This window comes from Cricetulus griseus, chromosome X (assembly GCF_003668045.3).
Source record: "Cricetulus griseus strain 17A/GY chromosome X, alternate assembly CriGri-PICRH-1.0, whole genome shotgun sequence".
Taxonomy (NCBI): domain Eukaryota; kingdom Metazoa; phylum Chordata; class Mammalia; order Rodentia; family Cricetidae; genus Cricetulus; species Cricetulus griseus.
Window position 1 is genome coordinate 87,930,028 of NC_048604.1, and position 23,496 is coordinate 87,953,523.

General features: G+C 34.6%; 1 protein-coding gene across 1 annotated transcript in view; it reads left to right on the forward strand.

The window, feature by feature from the left end:
- Nucleotides 1–23,496, forward strand: part of Cfap47 (cilia and flagella associated protein 47) — a 261,790-nt gene that overhangs the window by 98,323 nt on the left and 139,971 nt on the right. The window contains exons 30-33 of the mRNA XM_027432785.2: nt 2,089–2,310; nt 6,714–6,795; nt 8,407–8,529; nt 16,524–16,716. Of these exons, the coding sequence (XP_027288586.1) occupies nt 2,089–2,310; nt 6,714–6,795; nt 8,407–8,529; nt 16,524–16,716 (620 nt within the window). The remainder of the gene's footprint in view (nt 1–2,088; nt 2,311–6,713; nt 6,796–8,406; nt 8,530–16,523; nt 16,717–23,496) is intronic.

The following is a 23,496-nucleotide window of genomic DNA, read 5'->3' on the forward strand; positions in this document are numbered from 1 at the left end:
TGGATAGCCAAAATAATACAGAGACTTATATTAGGTACAAATGCTGCTTGGCCAATGACTAGGATTTCTCATTTGCTAGCTCATTCCTAATTATCATAAATCTATATATTTTTAAGACTTATTTTATCGGATGCCTTCCTTTGGCATCCTCATCCCCAGGATCACATGGTGGCTCTGAGCAGAGAGCAGCAGGAAGAGCGAAGGGGAAAAGGGCCGCTTCCTGCTTGTCCTTGCTTAAATATGATTCTCCCTGCTATGCCACTTCCTGCCTGGATCACTTCTTTACTACATTTCACAGAATCCTTGACTCCTAGTCCAGTCTAACTTGCTGCCTCATTGGACAAACAGTACTTTATTCAACAATAACTAAGATGAACATACACAGAAGTACATTCCCCATCAAAATGCATATTTAATATAAAGGATCTGATTACAGAATAAAGATTGTGCAATATAATTAAACAAATGTTAAATGAAGACTAACATGAAAACAATTTCAAATATAATATGAATAAAAGCATTACCAAAACAGTAAAAGTAGAGTTGAAGAAGATAAAGATTGCAGAGTATTTTTCTAGTTCCTTTATTAATGGAATGTACTAGGACTTGGTCACAGCTATTGTTTATTATAGTTAGGAGGTATGTATTCTCTAACATATCCCAGAGTCATGGAAGAAGAGTGAATACTGAGATTTATATCGAATAGGAAGAAGAGAGGAGCTGGGCACTCAGCCTGCCCATCTTAGCTTTTCCAGACCCATCCTGTCAGCACACCAGTCCATGTGTTAGAAGACCAAGAGAAATACAGTCATGCATCTTCATGACTGAGCTCAGAGTCCTTATTCCCAGCTTACAGCAAATCGTCATTTAAAAGTGACAACTCCGGAGGACAATCAGCAATTGTTCAAATACTTATCCAGTAACCTGCAAGTAATTGAACATGTACCTTACTGCGCAGTGCATGATTTGCTGTTAAACTCATTCATTAATTCTTGTTTATATTTAGTATGTTATTTTCTAGACTTTCCCTTAATTTTTATATGACTTATAGCTCAATGATAAAATTCCTCTATCTCGAACATAATACATATAATTAATTTACAGTCTGTTGCACGCTACATTATGTGGAGCCCCATGTGTCTGTTATTGGCTATTATTTATTCATTTTTTATTTACCTTGTTTGTGATATTAATTTTTTCAATAAAGTATTTATTTCCTAATAGTAATTCTATAGTATAAGACATCTACTATATTATATATTTTTCAGTAAATTGGCAATAGTATACAGTAAGTGGTATAACCAGCTTTGATCAATTTAACCCTTTCCTAATATAATGTATTATTAGGGTATTGAGACCCTTTGTACCAATCTTGAGAATTTCTAATCAAAATGACCCCTTGGATACATTTGATTTCTTAATCTGAGCTCATGATACATCTGTGATTTTAATTGTATACAAATAGTTACACAATTTACCATGAGATATATGACAAAATGTAGAAAGCAAAGATTGATATACTTTTTTTACTCCATCAAAAAATGAGTATGTATCACAACCTGTGCAAAAGATGTAGGGAATGAATATTGCTATGTCTTCCTTAAAGATTAGTTGTGTATAAAGGAACAGTAGAATTCTGAAATTTGTGTTTCAAATAAGAATTGTTATTACATCAGTGTTCAGGCTATCCTATTTTAACTTTAAGTCCCAAATATTGAGAAAGTGAGTGAATTTATTTTTTTATATACATGTATAATATGTGAGACTGTTTAGGTTACTTGATATAGTAACATATATTGAATAGATGGTAGCATGGATCAACATTATTGTATTTTCTCAAACCCATTCAGTTTCTAGTCCACACTTTGAGGTTCTCACTTTCAGTGTTAGAGATGTGTGTAAATGAGATAGTGTAAAATTTGGGGGAATATTTAAAAATTTATTTTGCACTTGCAAATAGTAGCCACACGAATTTAGGATTTATTTCTCTGTCTACACTAGTATTATTTGCTTTAGTTATTGACTGTATTTTTATATAAAGTAACATTTTGAGACCAAGATTCATTTACTGCTTTTTTGTTTCCATAGGGATGTGCAGAAAATACAATTCTATTCAGCATCCTCACCAGCCAAGAAATTTTCCAGACAGCATGATTTTTCCAAATATAATAAGACAATTTATGATGTGGTTCTTAACTTGAGTGGAAGACTACCACCTGGCATTAACTCAAACCAGTCCTTACCTGTGAACAACACTGAAAGGGTGATCCAGCTCCATTCGCAACATGCCTCACTTCTAGACTTTATCACGTAAGAGCTTAGATACACTAGTTTAAACACTAGTTTAATCATGGCTTAGCTGAATTGATGAATGGATGCACATGTGAGTGCATGGAAGGTAATAATTGATCTTTTCTTTCAAAATCTTTTGTTATACAGATTGTAATATATATCACAGAGAAGTATACACTAGTTAACATCAGCTCAGATCATTGGTATGGTTTGTTAAACCAACTTGCTCACTCTTACAAGGTTTATGATGCAAATTTGGGTTATATAAATTCCAAGGTGGTATGGATAGTCCTAGTCCATGGCATATTTTGAAGGCATATATGTCATAAATCCAGTGAGCAAAAAAATGAAACTAATAAAAATCCTTAGATTACTGGTAGTATCACATCTTAGATTATGTGAGTGAAAGGCTCATAAGTTCCCCTATTCCTAGCTAAGGAACTACTGAGAGTGGAATGCTTCTGGAGAAATGGCAGACAGTTTTCTTTAAAAATATGGGCCCTGGTAGATTGCTTATGCTCCAGGAGATGACTCCATAAACTTGTTCATGAGGACAGCATTAATTGAAATCATTGTGTCATTAAACAGAAAAAAAGAGCACATGAAAATGGGAATATAACACTTTTCAAGGACAGCCTGGGAAAAAAGAAGAATGGAGTGTGTACTGGGTATGATCAAGATACTTTATAAACATGTATGAAATTATCAAAGAATTTTTTAAATTAATAATTGTCGCAGACAAGCATGTACAGATAGATATTAGTGCTACTCATTTAAGCTCAAATGCACGACTGATGGAGATTCTGAAAGACCTGAGATAATTCACTAGCCCTTCTTTAGAAAAGAATACAACATTGGAAATAGAAAAGTGGATGTGTGACTTGACATCCCATTATCAATGTAAGAAAGCTTAAAGTTGAATTTGAGTCTTTACTGACAGTGAATAGTCCACATCCCTGAAGCCACATTTTAGTAATGGTGGTAATGAAAGAGACATCTGAAATTTTGAGTTTTTCCCACAAAGAACATTGAGACTTACCTTAAGAGATTTGAGGCGTTATAGGACGTTAAACAAATACAGCATATATGAAAGTTAAAGTTTTTGTTTTCTTCTCCAAACCTCTAAATCAGTGATTCTCAACCTCCCTAATGCTGAGACCCTTAAATATGGTTCCATATGTTGTAACCCACAATCATAAAATTATTTCCTTGCCATTTCATAACTCTAGCTTTGCTACTGTTATGAATTGTGATATAAATGTCTGACATTCATGATATCTGATATGTGACTTCTAAAGGGGTCATACGCACAGCTTGAGAACCACTGCTCTAAATCAAGTCAGGGTGAGAGAATGGGAAAATTAGGTCAGTTATAAAAAATAGCAAAAGTGCAATTATGTAAATAATTGTAATTCTATTGTTTATGTATTGAATTGTGCTCTACTTAAATTCCTTTGCTGGTACACTGAGTCCTAAGATAACAGTATGTGTAAGAAAGGTCTCCAAGTTAAATGAAGACATAGGGAGGACTTGGGACCTTATAATACATAAATTGTGAACTTTATTGAAATGTTAACATTTAACTATAAGAAGTTATACCTTTTCTTTTCATTTATTATTTGCTGATTCTAATCTTCAACGGACTAATTTAATGAAGTAAACCCACTAATTAGAGAAGGAAAATTTCACATACATTTGTTTAACAGTGACATTTGTATAACTTAGTGGCATATTCACTTGGAGAGAAAGAATGTTTAAGTACTTATCTCTGTGACACTTGTGATTATTGTTTGCATATTTCCCAGTACTTTTGACATTAACATGGGTCATTCTCTTTTGACATTTTTTGATGTGAACATTGCTGGTATGGAAGAATGATTTTGGCATCAAAGCCCAGCCATTCAGATTTATTTGTTCTTCATCAACAAATACTTGGCTGTCAGGATATGTTGACTGTGATAAAAATTACTTAACATTTAGAAAGTGGCAGCATTGTTAATAAAATTGGGTCATTAATCAAAGATATGTGCATACGTTTTGTCAAGGAAATAAATGTATTAAAATTCAAAATATTTGCAAATGTTATTTGCTTCCCTTCTTAAATTAATAACTCTGTGGGTATGGACATTTGCATAGATACCTACTTAGTTATTACATGAGTCATGTTTAGAGTTTAAAAATTGTAAAGACCTCTGCTGTTTGAAGATTGCATTTAGAATTGAATAACCCATCATATGTATTTTGTTTTGAAATACTCATTGTAAACTTAGGATACTGAAGCAGTAAGCCTATGTAAAAGTATAATCAAATGTGTCATTAAACGCAGTTCTCTATAAGAGGACAAAGTAGACATGAAATCTGCTGGTGAGACAAAAACATAATGACTATGATGTCATTAAGTTAGGCTTTGAGAAATATTTGAAGTAAAAAATGTGGATATCAGTGTCTACAAGTACATTAATCATTCTCAACTTTTACACAGCTTTATTCTTCTTGACAATAGAATGGTCATCATAACAAGTTATGTTCCTTCTTGACAAGCTCTCATTTAATTTGTTCCATTTCATTAGGCTGTGAGTAGCCTTTGTTAGAATTGAGAAGTTGCTTCTAAAATATTGCATTGCCTTAGTCACACAGAAGTATTCTGGTTTCTGCATATGCCTCTGAATTGTCTGTCTGCCTTTTGTTGTACTCTGCTTTAAATTATTTCACAAGATCTCAACTTAATAGGAACATGTGTCCTGCAATTCTTATTTAGGCTTTAGGTTGGCCATTCTTGCTAATGAGTGGTGTTTCAAAGGAAAAAACAAAACCTTTTGTAACACTATAGTATTTTAAATATGGTGACAATTTGTTGAGTAATATACACAGGGTAGGAATTGGCTGAAAAGCCAAAGAATGGAGGTTTGATATCTGCTTCTCGTGTCACTGTAGACTAGTCCAGGACCATACAGACACAATTGAAGGATTCTAGAACTGTGCTCACTGCTTGGATCTCACAGGTTTTTTCCCCACATTTCTAAAGACAGAGTGTCCATGATTAACTTTGCAGTGGCATCTTTAACCTCCTTTCTTCCTGTTGTTTACTCACTTCTCTGGAAGCACAGGACTAAACTACTGAAAGTATATCCTGTTTTGAGAGCATTCTTTGTTGATGCTGTATTGCTTAATGGTGCTCTGTGCTCACTTAATGAATTAAACTCAAATACACAAACCACTAGAATAAAACCTTTAACATAATGTACTTGATCTTTGCTTAGTGGTGCTATTGATGATAGTCCTCCATTATGAAGAGGGGGTGGATTAAATTATTTTTAATATTTGATAGTGATGAAATAATTCGTGTATGTGTTTACAACTTGAATACATATATTTGTATTATTTGGATTTTTTTTACTCTTTTGGCTTTTTGAGGGCCTGCTACCCAGCTCCCATGTGAATCATACAGAGTCCTATTATCACTTATATATGCCCGGCCTTAGATTGGCTTGTTCCTAGCCAGCTTTTCTGAATGTAAATTATACCATCTACCATTTGCCTCTGGGCTTTTCCTGTTCTCTTACTTCTGTAAAACTTACTCTTACTCCCTGGATTGGGGTGGCTGGATGGCTGGACCCTGATGTTCTCCTCTCCTTGTTCTCTTGCTGCTCCTTCTCTTACTTGTTTCTCCTTCTGTTTATACTCTCTGTCTGCTTGCCCCACCTATCCTTGCTCCTGGCTCACTATTGGGTGTTCAGCTTTGTATTAGGACAACCAGGTATTTTAGACAGGCACAGTAACACAGCTTCACAGAGTTAATCAAATACAGCATAAACAAAAGTAACACACCTTAAAATAATATTCCCCAATATATTTGTATATATAAAATGTACATTTATGAATAATTTAAAATTCACCATATATATATATATATATATATATATATATATTGCTTAGTGTACACTATCACAAGTTTACACAATAAACTTTCCCACAGTTTCTAATATGGCATTTGGAAAATTAGTTCATTAATAACTTGTTTTGTTTAATAACTTTTAGGTATGTCAGATGATATTCATTCATTTGATATTAGAGGACGAATGATCTCACAGGTTAATTTGTTATATTTAAGCATTTTGTATATGCTTTTGAAATTATAATTGTTATTACAACAATAAATTATCACCATAACTGAAAAGACACATATCATAGGATGTTATATTCAATCAACACATAAGCATAGCTAACTATGATTACAAACATTGAGCAAGTTTTTATCATTAACCAAATTTTATAAAGGTAATGCTATGCATAATTTCATTATTGAGAGGAGATTTTAAATTAATTATACAAATATTACAAACATGACATTATTTAAATAATTTAACTGAAAATCACATAAAATATTCATAATAATTCTATAATTTGGGGTTTTCTTTTAGTGCTCAAGGTGGATGCATTTCTCATGTACTTCCTGAATTTTTGCTTGGACCAGAAGATTATAAGAAGTGGCTTGAAATTACAGTAGGAATATTTTATACAGTCACTAAATTTACTAATATATGGTCTCTTTTAAATAACTAGTTTAGATTTTGTGACTTTTGTATCTGAAATGTCCTAAAGCTCAAGCCTCTTTACATTAACGTATATGCTTGTGTTGTATGTGTGTGTGTCTGTGTACATGTGTTTTGCCAAAGGTGAGGATATTAATGAAAAGTTTTCTCTTTACATTAACGTATATGCTTGTGTTGTATGTGTGTGTGTCTGTGTACATGTGTTTTGCCAAAGGTGAGGATATTAATGAAAAGTTTTCTGAGATTCCTGTGCATAAATGAATCCATGGCTTTCTTCTTTTTCTTTCAGTTTTATGTGTGTGGCATTCATGCATGTGTGTGCTTGTTTACATGTATATAAATTCAAGTGTATGTGTGTTTTTAGAAAACTATCTGTGCTCATGCATATGGAGGCCAGAGGTTGATGTCACATATTTTCTTTACACTTTGTCTTATAGTTTAATGCATGGTCTCATTCAAAATATAGATAGCTGATTCTTCTAATCTAGTTTACCATATTGTTTTATGGAATCACACTTGTCTGCCTTCTGAGCACCAGGACTTCAGGCAGCCATCACTCCTACTCTGCATTTCCATGGGTACTAGGAATTCAGCCTTTGTACCTCATGCTTATGCTATACTCATTGAGGGCTTACAGAGAAAAAGTACATATGCTTTTGTAATTTTATCCTCAAATGTAACTTTTAAGGATGAGTATTTTCCAGAAAAAAATACCATTTTTGTAGTGTCAGGAGAGGACAAAGAGAAATTAAATAAGAAATGCATAGCTTTTAGAAAAGTATAGAGTACATCTCATGTAAGCCTCTTGCTGAGAATTATTTTTTACGTATATGAATTTTAGTTTTGGAAGTCACTTAGAGTTTGATGTGCCAAAGGGAGTCAAGCACTTGTACTGTGGTCTTATGCTGAAAGGCTGTGGCTCTATCTGGACCCAGAGTTCAGGGGAACTTTGGTTTTGTTCCATCCCTTCTACTAGATAATGCAATAATAGATACGTGAAGTGAATAAGTCTGATGTAAGTGATTATCTTATTTAGTGTTTCTATTGCTATGAAGAGATACCATGACCACAGTAACTCTTACAAAGGAAAATATTTAAATGTGTGGCTTACAGTTTCAGAGATTTAGTTTATTATCATCATGGTGGCACATGGTGGGTGTAGGCAGACAATGTGCTAAAGAAGGAGCTAAGAGTTCTACATCTTTCAGGCAACAGGAAGTGATCTTACTCACTTGGCATGGTTTGAGCATATATGAGACCTCAAAGCCTGTGTCCATAGTGACACACTTCCTCCAACAAGATCACACCTATTCCAACAAGGCCACACCTCCTAATAGTGCCATTCCCTTTGGGGACCACTTTCTTTGAAACCCCAACAGTAAATTTTATCCCTAGGAATTCTGTGTGGGTATTGTTTATGTTGTCACAGGAGTAAACATCTTGATGATTGTATAAAATGGACATCTTAATGTCTGATGAAAAGGGAAAAATCTTATTATAAAATTAAACACTAATATTTGCTTTGCATGTTTGTTTATAGTGTATATTTCATTTCTTCCAGACATCCACTAAAAACACAACTCTCTGTACACTTAAGGAAAGGTATTCTGTTAATATAGATATGGATAATTTTGAAGCCTGGAGTACCAGGGCATGGACAGATGTATTTCTTCAGATATACAAGGTAATAGCTCCATTCTTGTTAGCTGTTAAGTTTTTGTTTATTCACATGAGTAGTGCAATGGTATAAATAAAAGAAATGCTACTATAAATGATTTTAAAACACCATAGCTTAGATAAAGTAGGGTTTTCTTTTGTATGAAATCATTGGAAAGTAAATGATCCAGAGTTGTGGCTGATGTATTATTTCCTTAGTCCTAGGCTTTCAGCTATTGGATAGCCTTTTTGATTGAACATTTTTCTAAAATAAGTTGAAAATCTGTACTGTTAATAAAATAAAATAATACAGTAATAATACAAATAACAAATAATAATTTGTTACTAGATTTAAGTGAAGCATCAAATATATGGGTATTACCCAGAATTACAGTTACAGCACCTACTCCTTTTTTCAGACTTGTTGCTAATCCACTAAGATTCATTTTTTCAGCTTTTAATTGTTTTTCTTCATTATCTTGGCATATGATTATTACAATGTAGCTTCTTATTTTTGTATTGTACTTTTTTAGTTTAATCTTGAATTTTGTTTTTACATTTAAATCAAAGTTCCCTCCCCCATCATCTCTCTGCCCTTCTCACCCCCTCCGTTCCTCCTCCACTGTTTCTCTTCAGCTATAGAAGGATCTCTCATGGATATCAGCCAGCCATGTACATTAAGTTGAAATGAGTGTAAGCACCTCCTCTTCTATTAAGGCTGCATGAGGCAATTCAGTAGAAGGAATTATAGGTTGATGAGTTTGTGGCTGGGTTAGTGTACCAGTCTCTTCCCAGTCTTTCCTGGTTATAGGACATGGCTGCTTCAGGTTCCATATACCCCATTGCTAGGAGATTTAGCTAGGGTCACCCTCATAGATTCCTGGGAGTTTCTATTGCTCTAGGTTTCTAACTCAACCTAGAGATGTCCCAAAATTCGAGTTGTCTCTCTCTCTGTGCTCTATACTTCCATTCCACCCCTACCTGATCCCCTTCTCTTCCCATCCCCATTCTGCCTTCCAAGCCCCTACCCTATCCACTGCCACTGCCTATTTTATTTCCCCTTCACATTGAGATTCATGTGCCTCCACCTTGAGCCTCACTTGTTATTTAGCTTCTCTGGGTATATGGGTTGTAGCATGCTTCTCATTTACTGCTAATATTAACTTGCGATTGGACACATACCATTTGTCTTTTTGGGTCTCTGTTACTTTACCCAGGATGGTCTTTTAGAATTCCATCTATTTGCCTGCAAATTTCATGATATCATTGTTTTTAACAGTTGAGTAATACTCCATTACTTACATTAAGTGTTCTTTATCCATTGTTCAGTTGAGTGAATCTAGGTTGTTTCCAGTATCTGACTGTTGCAAACAAAGCTGCTATGAACATAGTAGTGCAAGTGTCCTTGTGGTATGGAAGAGCAACCTTTGGGTATATGCCTGGGAATTGTATAGTTGGGTCTTGAGATATATTGATTTGTAATTTAGTAAGAAACTGCCATATTGGTTTCCAAATTGGGCACACGAATTTGCACTCCCACCAGCAATGGAGAAGTGTTCCACTTTCTCTACATTGTCTCCAGCATAAGCTGTCATTGGTGTTTTTGACTTTATCCATTCTGAAAGGTATAAGATAGAATCTCAGTGTCATTTTGATGTTCATTTACCTGATGGCTAAGGATGTTGAACATTTTTTTAAGTGATTCTTAGGACATTTATGATTCTTCTGTTGAGAATTCTGTTTAGATCTGTAACCCATTTTTTAATTGGATTATTGAGTTTTGGTGTCTGTTTTCTTGAGTTCTTTATGTATTTTGGATATTAGCCCTCTGATACAGGTTTGGTGAAGATCTTTTCTCATTCTGTAGGCTGTTATTTTGTCCTTTAGACAGTGTCCTTTGACTTATAATAGCTTTTTACTTTCATGGGATCCTATTTGTTAATTTTCAATGGTAGGATCTTAGTGACTGCATGATTGCTGTTCTGTTCAGGTAGTTGTCTCCTCTGTAATACATTCAAGTCTATTCCACACTTTCTGTTCTATCAGTTTTAGCGTATCTTGATTTATGTTGAGGTCTTTGATCCACTTAGACTTGAGTTTTGTACGAGATCATAGATAATTGATCTGTTTGGTTTCTTTTACGTGCTGCCAGATATTTAAACCAGAACCATTTGTTGAAAATATTTTCTTTTTTTCCATTATATATCTTTGTCTTCTTTGTCAAAAATCAAGTGTCCATAGGTATGTTGATTTATTGCTAGGTATTCACTTCAATTCCATTGTTCAACATATTTTTTTTTGGTTTTTTGAGACAGGGTTTCTCTGTGTAGCTTTGGAGCCTATCCTGGCACTCGCTCTGGAGACCAGGCTAGTCTCGAACTCACAGAGATCTGCCTGCCTCTGCCTCCCAAGTGCCGGGTTAAAGGCGTTCACCACCAACACTCAGCTCAACCTGTCTATTTTTATGCCAATACCATGCTGTTTTTATTAATACAGTCTTGTAGTAGAGCTTGAAGTCAGGGTTGGTAATATCTCCAGCAGTTCTTTTATTGTATCAGATTGATTTGGCTATCCTGGGTTCTTTGTTTTTCCATATGAAGTTGTGCATTGTTCTTTCAAGTACTGTCAAGTATTGTGATGGAATTTTGATGTGGATTGCTAATGAATCTGTAGACAGTTTTTGGTGAGATGGCCATTTTTACTATGTTAATCCTACTGATCCATGAGCATGGGAGATCTTTCCATCTTTTGATATCTTCTCCAATTTCCTTTTTGTTTTTAACTTGCTTGGTTAGAGTTTTTAATTTGCTTGGTTACAGTTACCCCAATATATTTTATATTACTTGCGGTTATTGTGAAGGGTGTTTTTCCACTGATTATTGTTTTAGCCCACTTATCATAGGTATGTAGCAGCATTACTGATTTTTTTAGATAATTTTCTATCCAACCACTTTGCAGAAGGTGTTTATCAGAAGTAGGATTTCCCTGGTAGAACTTGTGGGGTTCCTTATACATACTGTCAAATCATGCACAAATAGCTAACTTTGACTTCTTCCTTTCCAGTTTATATCCTCTTGATCTGCTTTAGTTGTATTATTGCTCTAGCTAGAACTTTGAGTGCTATGTTAAGTAGATATGGGGAGAGTGGACATCCTTGTCTTGTTCCTGATTTTAGTGGAATTGCTTTGAGTTTCTCTTCATTGAATTAGATGTTGGCTGTAGCCTTGCTGTATATTGTCTTTATTGTGTTGAGGTATGTCTTTCATCTCTCTAAGACTTTTATCATCAGAGGGTGCTGGCTTTTGTCAAATGCCTTTTCAGCATCTAGTGAGGTGCTTACGTGTTTTTTTTTTTCTTTTGGTTTGTTAATGCAGTAGGTTAAATTGACAGATTTTCTTATTTTGATCCTTGCCTGTATCTTTGAGATGAAGCCTGCTTGGTCAGGGTGGATAATCCTTTTTGATGTGTTTTTGGATTTAGTTTTCTGGTATTTTATTGAGTATTTTTGTGTCAATTTTCATGAGGTAAGTTGCTGTGTAATTTGCTTTCTTTGTTGAGTCTTGGTGTTTTTTTGTATACCAAGGTGATTGTTGCCTCCTTAAATGAATTTGGCTATATTCTTTCTGTTTCTATTTTGTGGAATAATTTGAGGAGTATTCTCACTACCTTTTCTGCAAATGTCTGGTAGAATTCTGCATTAATAGCTGGCCCTGGGCTTTTTTTAGTTGGACGGCTTTTGATGACTGCTTCTAAATCCTTGGCAGTTATAGGTCTTTTTAAATTGTTTATCTTATCCTGATTTAACTTTGATAAGTGGTATCTATGGAGAAAATTCTACATTTCTTTTAGATTTTCCAATTTGTTAAGTACTGGCTTTTGAAGTAGGTTGAATCCAAATCCGCTGAATTTTTTTCATTCAAATAAAACCAGACAGATTCTGAGTTAGGTTCATAAGTAGATGTTTAAAAAAATCATAAAAATCAACTCATGGATTATATCATATAATATTTACATAGCCAAGGATTATATATTTGAGTTATGCAATACAGTCTCTATTACCTATATTCTATTTTGCTTTTATGAGATTTATACAAATAGTTGACATATGGATAGATCGGTTATTACTACAAGTGCTTTGTTTTTAATCTTTATTATTATAATACAGTAAGTCACCATATTATGTTTGAAATTCTGTTTTGTTTTCTTTTATTATTCATAATTTTTATCTATTTTACATACAAACCACAGTTTCCTCTATATTTGAACCTCTTCTTCCCAGTTTGCCAAGTGATAACTGCAGATAGCAGTATACTTTACGTCCTTTAAGAATTTTTTCCTACTATTAGGCAAAAAGACCAGAAAATTAATATTAATGCCATTGCTCAGTTATTGCTAATTCCTGCTTTAATTTAGCCTCAAACAACCATATGTTTGTATATTATCTTCAATCCACTATTTGCATAGTACCTCCTTTGCTTTACCAGCTATAATTAGAAACATGAGTAGAAGGAGAACTGCAGTAGATTTCATGCTGTAATTTATAACATGTATTAGCCAGGTACAGTAGACATCATATTGGAATTTATTACCTGTATTAGCCAGGTAGGAGCATTAAAGTACAGGCACAACAAAGTAGTTATAACTCATTTGACAGCTTCCAGAAATCCACTCACTGCACTTTTAAGTCCGAAGTGGTCACATAGATGGGCCCTAGTCTCCATGGACTAATTACTTGCAGGAGCACCTTGATTCTGAATCTGCATTGGTTTTCTAGCCATGCAACACTCAAGAGTACATTCATTTCTTAGTGCTGAAATTTGACACTCAAGTATCAGTTCTTGGTCCAATATACAATCTTTATCTGAAGTCTTAATTAACTTTGAGTTCTTACAGATTTATTTTAGGGTCTGATTTGCTTACAGATTTACTTTTGTATTAGTGTTAAACCATGAGCTATCTCTATATCTAAAAGAAGGTTATACACTGAATATTGATTCTCTCTGTGGAGTTAGGACTCTTCAAGGTAAGTCTTCAGTAGAGATCCATGTCAATTATCTTAAAATATCTAGGTATTTATTGAAAATTTAATTGTCAAAAATTGTCATCTCATGTGCAAAGGAAATGTAATAAAACCAATTATTAATGCTATTCATGAGAGGCAATAAGCCAAATATAACATCCACATTCATATATAAGTAGAAATACATTTGACAGTATTATACACACATTCATTATTTCATAATATTCTATGTTATTTATAAGTCTTTAATATGCTATACTACTGTATAACCTTGGACTCTGTTCTATTAAAGGCCAATTTGTTGATGTTTATTCATAAATTAGACCATTAACAAAAGTGGTTATGTAAGCAATGTTTGGGTGTAGTAAAACCATGAGTATAGATTGCTGAAAATATTTGACCTAATTTGAAACATTAGCTCACATATTTAACAAGACATTCTGTCTTCTGTACTTTCCATTTCATTACATCAATTCATACTTTTGTGACTTTGCTGATAAACAACAAATACTATCATTTTCTTCCAAATGTGTTTTATTTGCATTAAGTGAAGTCTTGTGCTTCCTATAAGCTTTTATTACTCCTTTCCTTTATATAGCTACATATATTAGAATATTTAAAGAACTATTATTTGGTGGCAGAGTGAAAATTGACAAATATTTGAACAGTGTTTGTTTTTAAACAGAACTTCTGTAGAAATAAATTGTGCATATTTTGACTCTTTCTGTATCAGATTATACATCTGTGATCCATGTGAGCCTCTCATCAAATCTGTGTTCCCAGTAAAGGTTTGCTTGCAAATCTTATTCCAAAGTAGCTGTGACAATTGATAGATGAATTCTAAGCTCACTCAGATCATTAGCCCCAAACATTTATCTCATTAGGTGTAGTCAGGTAATTCATCATTTGTTATTGTTCAGAAAGGACTAGGAATCCATATTCAAGACTTTCAGGTGCATTTTAAAGTATATAGGATTTGAAACTCAGGAGTTATTGATCCAATATTTGTTATATTTCTATCATAGAAATTCCAGGAAATATTGAAATAATGCCTTTCATGTTTATGGATTGCTATTCTCAACATATAGTTCAGATAAAATTCCAACATTCTGCATTATATTGATTTCTTGAGAACTCTTAATTTCCATTTGGGACAGGAAAGAACAATTTGAGGCCTTTCATATTTTCAAATTCAAGCTATTTGAGACATAACATAAATATATGACACATGAAGATATGATTACTTTATTTCTATAGTTAGATACCTGGATATGAAAGTACCTTAGGTTGGATTATCCCAAAAGCAGGCTCTGAAACAAATATCAAATACTTTGTTCCAGAAATTAACTCTGTTGGCTATGTGTTTTTCTTTGTTAGGAAAACATTCACTTTTGTGGCAATTTACATTTGCCCACAATAAACTTTCTGAATGGGGAGGTGAATGCTAGGTATATGTGAGCAGGGCAACCATATCTCTAGAACATATGTCACTCAGGTTGTGTTCTTCACATCTAAGATGTTAGAGAACTACCTATGAAATTATCAAATTGTGCTTGTGTGTTGGAGGTAGGAATGTGTATATAATGTAAACAGTTGAAATGACGCATTTATTTAGAATTTTTACAATATATATTGTACAATAATTGAATAACTGTTTCACCAAATACATAATAAAATGTTTATTGCTCTAATCTAGAATTGTCAATAGCTAGTGAAGTGCAAATCTTAGTACCTCTTTGATATATTTCTGTACTTATCAGATAAAGTAAATTTTTAGTGAATGAGTCTGTGACATTCTATACCAAACTTAATAGCATGAGATCAAAATACTCTGAATGATTGTTTTGTACTCTTTATGTCCTTAAATATACATATGCCTGGCATAGTGGCACACACATGTCCCATAGTTTAGGGGGGAGACACAGGCCAGCCTTGGCTACATAGCCAGTTAGAGGCCAGCTGGAGATACACGAGACCATATCCCAAACTAGCCAACAAAAATGCCCTGTAAGTTTTATTTCAAATTGACTTTGGGTGGCATAATGTTTAAGGTTGACTGTCAAAATGACAGGATCTACTATAACAACTTCTCGACAGGTGTATGAGAGAATGACTAGATTGGGCAAATTAACCTAAGAAGCTCCCTCTAAATATAGGTAATATCATTACACAGGCTAAGGTCCAAAATGAAATAAAATGAAAGCAGTTTGAGTTCCAGCATTTATCTTTATCTGCTTCCTGACTCTGGTTACAGTGTGACCAGTTATCGCACATTTTGGAGACAGTGTTTCCCTTTCCTTAAAACTGTGAGCATGCCGGAGTTGGTGGTGCACGCCTTTAATCCCAGCACTCAGGAGGCAGAGGCAGGTGGATCTCTGTGAGTTCGAGGCCAGCCTGTTCTCCAAAGCGAGTGCCAGGTTAGTCTCCAAAGCTACACAGAGAAACCCTGTCTCGAAAACAAATAAATAAATAAATAAATAAATAAATAAATAAATAATAAAAATTAAAAATACTGTGAGCCAATATAAAGCCCTTCTTCCTTAAAACATTCTTTTCAGATATTTTGTTATAGCAGCAAAAGTAACTAATACAGATGGGTAAGTTAAAAATACTAATACAGATGGGTATGTTTTTCATAGTTAATATTTTAAGCTTTGTGAACTATAAGAAAACAAAAAGTGTGCCACATTCATGTGAGTTAATGAATTGACATTTTAATAGATCTGTGGTCAACTATAGAATTTTTTTAATTAAGTAAGAAGTGTCTTGTTGAAAGTTGCATAGTAAGCAACTCCATAGTATAAATGATATTTAAGCAAAAAGTTGAAGACTGAAAATGACCACTAGTGGCACATCTCTCATTTATTCTCTTATTCCAGAGAGTATGCATTAACCAGAAAATACTATTGTTATCCCTTGCCTATATGCTTGGGATAATTAACTTTTCAAATATGAATTTATTGTCCATGTGATTCTAGTAACTATTTCTTTTAAAATTCCAGGTTATGGTTCTCTCTCGGGTCACACCACATAGCTACAATTCTGCTCCACCTCTACATGGGGAGACTACATCCAAAATCAACCCTTGTTTTGCATCCAGCAACATATATTCTAATTCTGAAAGAATTCTACTTAGTTGGTTGAATACAAATTATGAGAGTCATCGACATGTTATATGGAAAAACAATAAAACAGGTATGATTTTTTCCTGTAAACAGTTAAAATTTGTAGTGCAAACATACAAGGGGTATGGAACCATATTCAGAATCTGTGGATTCTAAACTACTTACATGATTTATTCTGTATTTTGTAGGAAGGATATCATTTCAAGAACTTCAGGGTGAGATAGTAAAAAAATTCCTTTTAGTATATTTGGGAAGAGAAATGATGTAATGTATATAGACATCTTCTGGGAAATTGGATATTAAAGACACCCATAACATTGTTGCTAGCATTTTCAGCTGTGTAAAGTACTAAACTTAGTTTGCATTTTATTTATGAATGTCAGGTTGGATCTTACTCAGTGAAAATAACGTTTCATTAATTCTTTATTCAGGAGATCATGGTAACCTCATACACAAACATATTTAACTGTTCCCTAATAAACAGCTACATTGAATTCTCTACCAAGAGCCTGAAATTCATTTTGTAAAGATCTAGTTGCTAATATAGCTATATATTTTTCCTTTCTGTCCTCTGCATTACCTGTATTAAATGGAAATATGTGTTTTGTTTTAAAGCTCCTTCTTTCCTCAGAGAACATACAAATCTTTTGTGCTCTTAGTAGACTTTGCTAATACTCCACTTGTGAAGTTCAGTTAAAGCCCAGGAACTAAGCAGAAGATTGTAGAGTTTGGTTTTAAGTAAGATTTTTGGTTTTTTTTTAAGGGGGGAGGTTTCGAGACAGGGTTTGTCTGTGGCTTTGGAGGCTGTCCTGGAACAAGCTATTGTAGACCAGGCTGGTCTCAAACTCACAGAGATCCACCTGCCTCTGCCTCCTGAGTGCTGGGATTAAAGGCATAGGGGATTGCATTTTCTCATAAATTGAAGACATTATTACCTAATACTCTCTTCAAAACAGCACAATCTTCAAGCTGTTTATCTACTGTTCTTTATTTGTATTTGAATAGAACTTTTCTAACATAATATGTATCTTTTTATCTGGCTCCCGCCCCCATAGAATGTGGACTTCTTTAAAGGTACAGGTTCTTTTTTAAAATTAATCCTTTTGGCTTTTGAAATTGTACTATACTTACATCATATCTTCTTTTCTTTCTTCTCTCCAAATACTTCCATAGACCTCCCCCTGCTTTCTTTCAAATTCATGGCCTCTTTTTTGTTTTTCGTTATTTGTTAGTTCATACACACACACATATATGTGTGTGCATGTCTCTGTGTGTGTGTGTGTGTATTTATAAATGCATAAGTACCATCTGCTCCATCTGTGTAATATTATTGCTGTATATGTTTTCAGGGTTGACTATTCTGTATTGTATAACCAATAGATATGCTCTTCCCTGAGGAAGATCATTTCTCCCATAGTCAATATTCCTTACTGTAGTTCATTGCTTGTGTAGGGCTAAGATGTCCTGGGATTCCCCTATCCACTTTGTCATATCTGTTGTCCTTGTTCAGCTCATATTTTGGCAGTCACGTTGGTGAGATTTTGTGTGTGTAGCTTTTGATATTATTAGGAGATACAATCTTACTGAAAATCACCGTTACTCTGGCCCTTGCAATCTTTCTGTCCCCTCTTCTGCAATATCACCTGAGACTTAGGTTCAGGAGTTGTTTTATGTGTCTCTGGACTCTATTACTTTGCAATTTCAAGTTGTGGTTTTCTATAATGGCCTTAGTATTTTGTAAACATATGTTTCCTTGGTAAGGTGTGAGGACTACATTTTTCTGTGGATGTAAGCAAAACGTTTTAGCTAAGGATTTTATGCTGATTCAATAAATTAGTGGTTGTGAGTTTTCTTTCAAGGTCCATGACTTCTATATCCCTGGGAAGTTGGCTAGGTTTCCAGTACTAGGCATGGTTTCCCTCCTTTTGAGTGGTACTCATGCCCTGTTGGAGAGCTATTGTTTACTGTGTAGATGTGTGAGCTCCTACTGCATTCTTAGTGTTATCTTGCCATACTGGTTGCTGTGGTTCAAAGGTATAATCACTGTGTCCCCCATTTGGAAACTTGCCTGGTGTCTTCTTGTACCACCAAAGTTTTTTCTCAGGAAGGGCGGCAGATCAGTTCTAGGTCAGGAGTCTCTGGACGCTGTGTCTGAAGTACACGGTGTCTTCAGCAACAGGGACTTAACTTCCACCTTTGTGAAACAACCAATTGCAATAGCAATTGCCTATTTATGTTTGGGATTCTCTTGGATAGCCCTGAATAGCAGTTCAAAAAGGGCTTCTCATGCCTGGTTTTGGAGTTGTTAAGGTGGTCTTTGAAAACACTAGAGGGAGTGTTGTCAGCCCAGATAAGAAAAAATTACATTTGAACTCTGTGTACATTTATGCACAGACTTATATGTATCCTAGGCTTTTGAAATACATAGTTGATAAAAGTGCTTAGGAATTTTTTAAACATCCTTATTTTTTTCTTTTTTTATGGTGGGGTTACAGATTAATTTTTTTTTAAATTCAAATTAGAAACAAGCTCCTTTTACATGTCAGTCTCATTTCCCTCTCCTTCACCTCCTCCCATGACCCCAACTGGCCCCCTGTCTCAACCCCTTTCTGCTCCCCAGGGAGGTGAGGCTTTCCATGGGGGAATCTTCAAAGTCTGCCATATCATTCATAGCAGGGCCTAGACCCTCCCAAGTGTGTCTAGGATGAGAGAGCATCTCTCTATGTGGATTGAGCTCCCAAAGTCCATTCCTGTACTAGGGGTAAATACTAATCCACTACCAGTGGCCCCATAGATTGTTCAGACATTCAAACTGACCTCCTCGTTCAGGGATTCTGTTTGAGGGCTGTTTCCCAGTTGTCAGTCTGGAGTCCATGAGCAACCCCTTGTTTAGGTCATCCTCATTTTTATTTTACCCTCTTTTCCCCATCTTCTCTAAATACCACCCCCACCCCAATTCAAATATCTCCCATTTTCTCATTTCACCAGTCAGGTCATTTGTACCCTGTTACTTCTCTCTGTATTAACTCCTCTAATCCAGTGTCCCTACACCAGCAATGGTCCTTTCATCTTTCCTGGTTTCTATATTTATCCCAAAATATGTACTCGTCTCTACAGATTTATAGTTAGGAGCCTATAATAAGAGAGAAAATGCATCTTTCTGTGTCTTGGTTACCTAACTCAGAATGATCTTTTCTAGTTCTACGCATTTGCCTTCAAAGCTCATGATTCAATTTTTATTTACAGGTAAATAATATTCTTTAGTGTATATATACCATATTTTCCTTAACCATCCATCTGTTGCTTCAACATTTAGGTTGTCTCCATTTTATAGGCATTTTTAATAGAAAAGCAATGAACACAACTGAGAAAATACCTGTTGAGTAGGGTGCCAAGTCCTTTGTTCATGTGCCAATGTGTGGTTAAAGCTAGGTCATATGGTAGATTACCTTTATGTTTCTCAGAGTTTTCCACACTGATATCCATAATTGCCTCAGCAGTTTTTAATCTCATCGTAGTGAATTACCATTCCCTTTTTACAGCACCCTTTCCAGCTTTTGATATCAGTAGAGTTTTTTTTTTATCTTTGCCATTATGATTGATAGAAGGTGAAACCAAATAGTTATTTTTATTTTCACCTTCTAACTGCAGGGGATAATGAACATTTTGAGGTATTTATTAGCTTTTTTTCTCTTTCTTTTAGTACTCTGTTTAAGTCCTAGCCTTGTTTTGGAACAGGTCGTTTGCTGTGTCATTTTTGTTTTTGTTTTGTGTTTTTATGTATTCTGTGCATGAATGCTCTATCAGATGTGTAGCTGCTAAAGATTCTCTCCCATGGGCTTCCTCTTCACCCAGTTGATTGTTTCTTTAGCTGTGTTGAAGTGGCTAAGTTTTATGAAGTCCCACTTGTCAATTGTAGATCTACTCTAAAAGATTTCAAAAGAAAGTGAACACAGTAGGGGACCAAGTGTTTGCATGATCCTGTAGGGACCCTTTCTTGTTAGAACTACAACCATTAGGGGTATTTAATTCTTAAATACTGCTTCTGGAAGACAATACTTGTGTAATACGGTAGAATTTACACAAGATATATATGCAGTGTCAAACAATTAAAGATTTACTTTGATAAATGAAAACTCATAGATAGATTCACTTCATTTAACCTACATAGAAAAAGTAATTAAGAAAATGGGTACTATCCATTCCCTAGGGAGGGATACTATTGCAGCCCAGATATAGTAAGGAGGACCTAGGCCCTCCCCCAAATGATATGACAGACTTTGAAGGTCCCTTGTGGAGGGCCTAATTATCCCTGGGGAGAAGTTGGAGAATGGGTGGGGGTGGTTGGTGGAGAACATGGGAGGATTCGAGGTGGAGGGAATGGGGTGATGGATATGCAAATATGAGTAGTAATTAAAGAAATTTTAAAAAAGAGAAGAAGAAAAGAAAATGGGTACTATCAAGACAAAACATTCACCCTAAAGCATTTTTCAGTAAATTGATTATTGGGCCATGATGATTGTTCTGAGCATTCTATGCTTTTTTCAGCTGTATGAGCAACAAATACTTTTAGTTGTTTATGTATTTTCCAAAACTTCTTGAGAGTTTATTAAATAATTTTTTAATTACATTATGTACTGTGGTGTTTTGCCTACCCTTCTGTGGCAATTTGAGTAGATTTGCTAAATTTATCTCATTGGAATTTATTTTTAATGACAGAACATGTAAAGACTGAGTGAAGCAACTCATTGGTGAAATGGTATATTGATGAGTATAAAGCTGTAAAAATTGCTGAGAGGGGCAGCCATCCAGAGCATTAAGATTAAAGCCACTATTTTTAGATTTCTGCCTTTTTCATTTGAAGAATCATGAATAATAGCTGTGATCTTGGAACTGTGTTAAGAAATCATTGTTTATTCTAGTTTCTTTAAACTCAAGACTTAAGTGTGTAGAGGTTGGACACTTTAGCTAGCACAGCTGGATTTAGCACTGAATGGAGACTACATGGGTTAATCCTGAGCAAGACCATCAATCTCAGTTTGAGGAAATTTCCTTTCATTAGTACACATGGTAGCTAAGAGTGTCTGAGAAGAGAGAGAACAAGAATATGTGGTAGTGTACAAGGGAAAGGCATAGGAGATAGGAGAGGAGACAGATGAAAGGAGGAAGTGAGGAGGAACAGATCCAGTATGCATTTGAAAGTGTGGCACCCTGGCATGCATTTGTTTTATATATTTTGAAGTACAAAATGCATGTTCTATGTAATAAATGATGGATATTTCTCACATGTAAACAGGACATTTCTTTTTACTGCGTGCACTTTACTCTATTTTATCATTAACACTTCAGCGCTCAACTCTCTTCAGTAATCATTTTGTTCAGGCCTTAGTAACAATACTTTTGTTAGTAGAGTATGAATGTGATAAAGCATCATTCATTTGGATCCTTTACTTCAATTTCTGTGTTGCCTGGCTAGTTGCATTTTTATCATCTTTTAATCACTCAGTGAGTCTAAGAACAGTAACTAACCAATTTCTAGTACAGAGTGGAGTATCTGATAGCATAAGAACTTACATTTAGCCATTCCCTTTATAAAAAATATTGAAATTAGCATCTTTTAAACATGCTGTTGAATTAATCTCTAGAATACAACTTAGCATATACTTATATTTTCTCAGTGTTATGATTATGTTATTAGAAATGAAAATATTGTTTTTATGAAGAGCTACCATTAAGTGCAGTTGCTGACATTTATCCTTTATTTTGTATTACTTAAAATCTCCAGTGAGTTCTGAATAAATTTACAAATTAACATTTTATAATAGCTTTATAAACAATGATCTTTGTGTATTTAGGAAAAAAATTATGGTTTTTCAAGACAGGGTTTCTCTGTGTAGCTTTGGAGCCTATCCTGGCACTAGCTTTGGAGACCAGGCTGTCCTCGAACTCACAGAGATCTGCCTGCCTCTGCCTCCCTAGTGCTGGGATTAAAGGTGAGCGCCACCAACACCCGGCCAGGAAAATTTTTAAATGTTTCAGTAATGTTTATTTTAGACAAATGTGTTATTGAGGTCTTAAATTTGTAGATACCATGTTCTTTTGGCAAAATTTTAATTTCATTAAGCCATAAAATGGTAACTTTTTTATTTTGGAACTTTGCATTTCTTCAAAAGTTCCAGACTCTTTCTTTAGTGTTCAATATTAACTACTTAATTATTGGTTTTGTCCTATTTTTGCTGTTTCATTTTAACTGTCCATCAGTCCCTACTAGTCACGACTAAGTTAATGTTCTGCACTAATTTCAGAGAGATGCCAAGGACACAAAACAACTGTGATTCCAGAAAGCTAAACTCTCCTCAATATATCAACAGCCTTGTTCATTGTGATATGGGGAGTAAAGGAAAGAGTCATGCATTCTAGAAAATGGAAAATCTAACTGTTCACCAACAAACAACAGATCTCTCTCTCTCTCTCTCATATGACTTCATACTTAATCAGTTTCATTGTTCTCTGAACAAAGATCTCTTGGAATCCTTGACTAGATCATTGAAGAAAAAATTCAGTGAAAGAAAATTTGTAGTGATTGGAACAGTGATACTGATACTTTAATAATTCAGTAACTTGGTGCTGGAGAGATGGCTTAGTGGGTACGAGCATTGGCTGCTCTTCCAGAAGACTCAGGTTCAATTCCCAGCACCCACATGGCAGCTCAACACTGCCTGCTACTCTAGTTCCAGAGGTCTGACACACTCACACAGACATATATGCAGGCAAAACTCCAATGCACATAAAACAAAAAAATTATATTAAAATAATTGAGTAAGTCTTATCTAGAGAGTAGGCTAAAGCA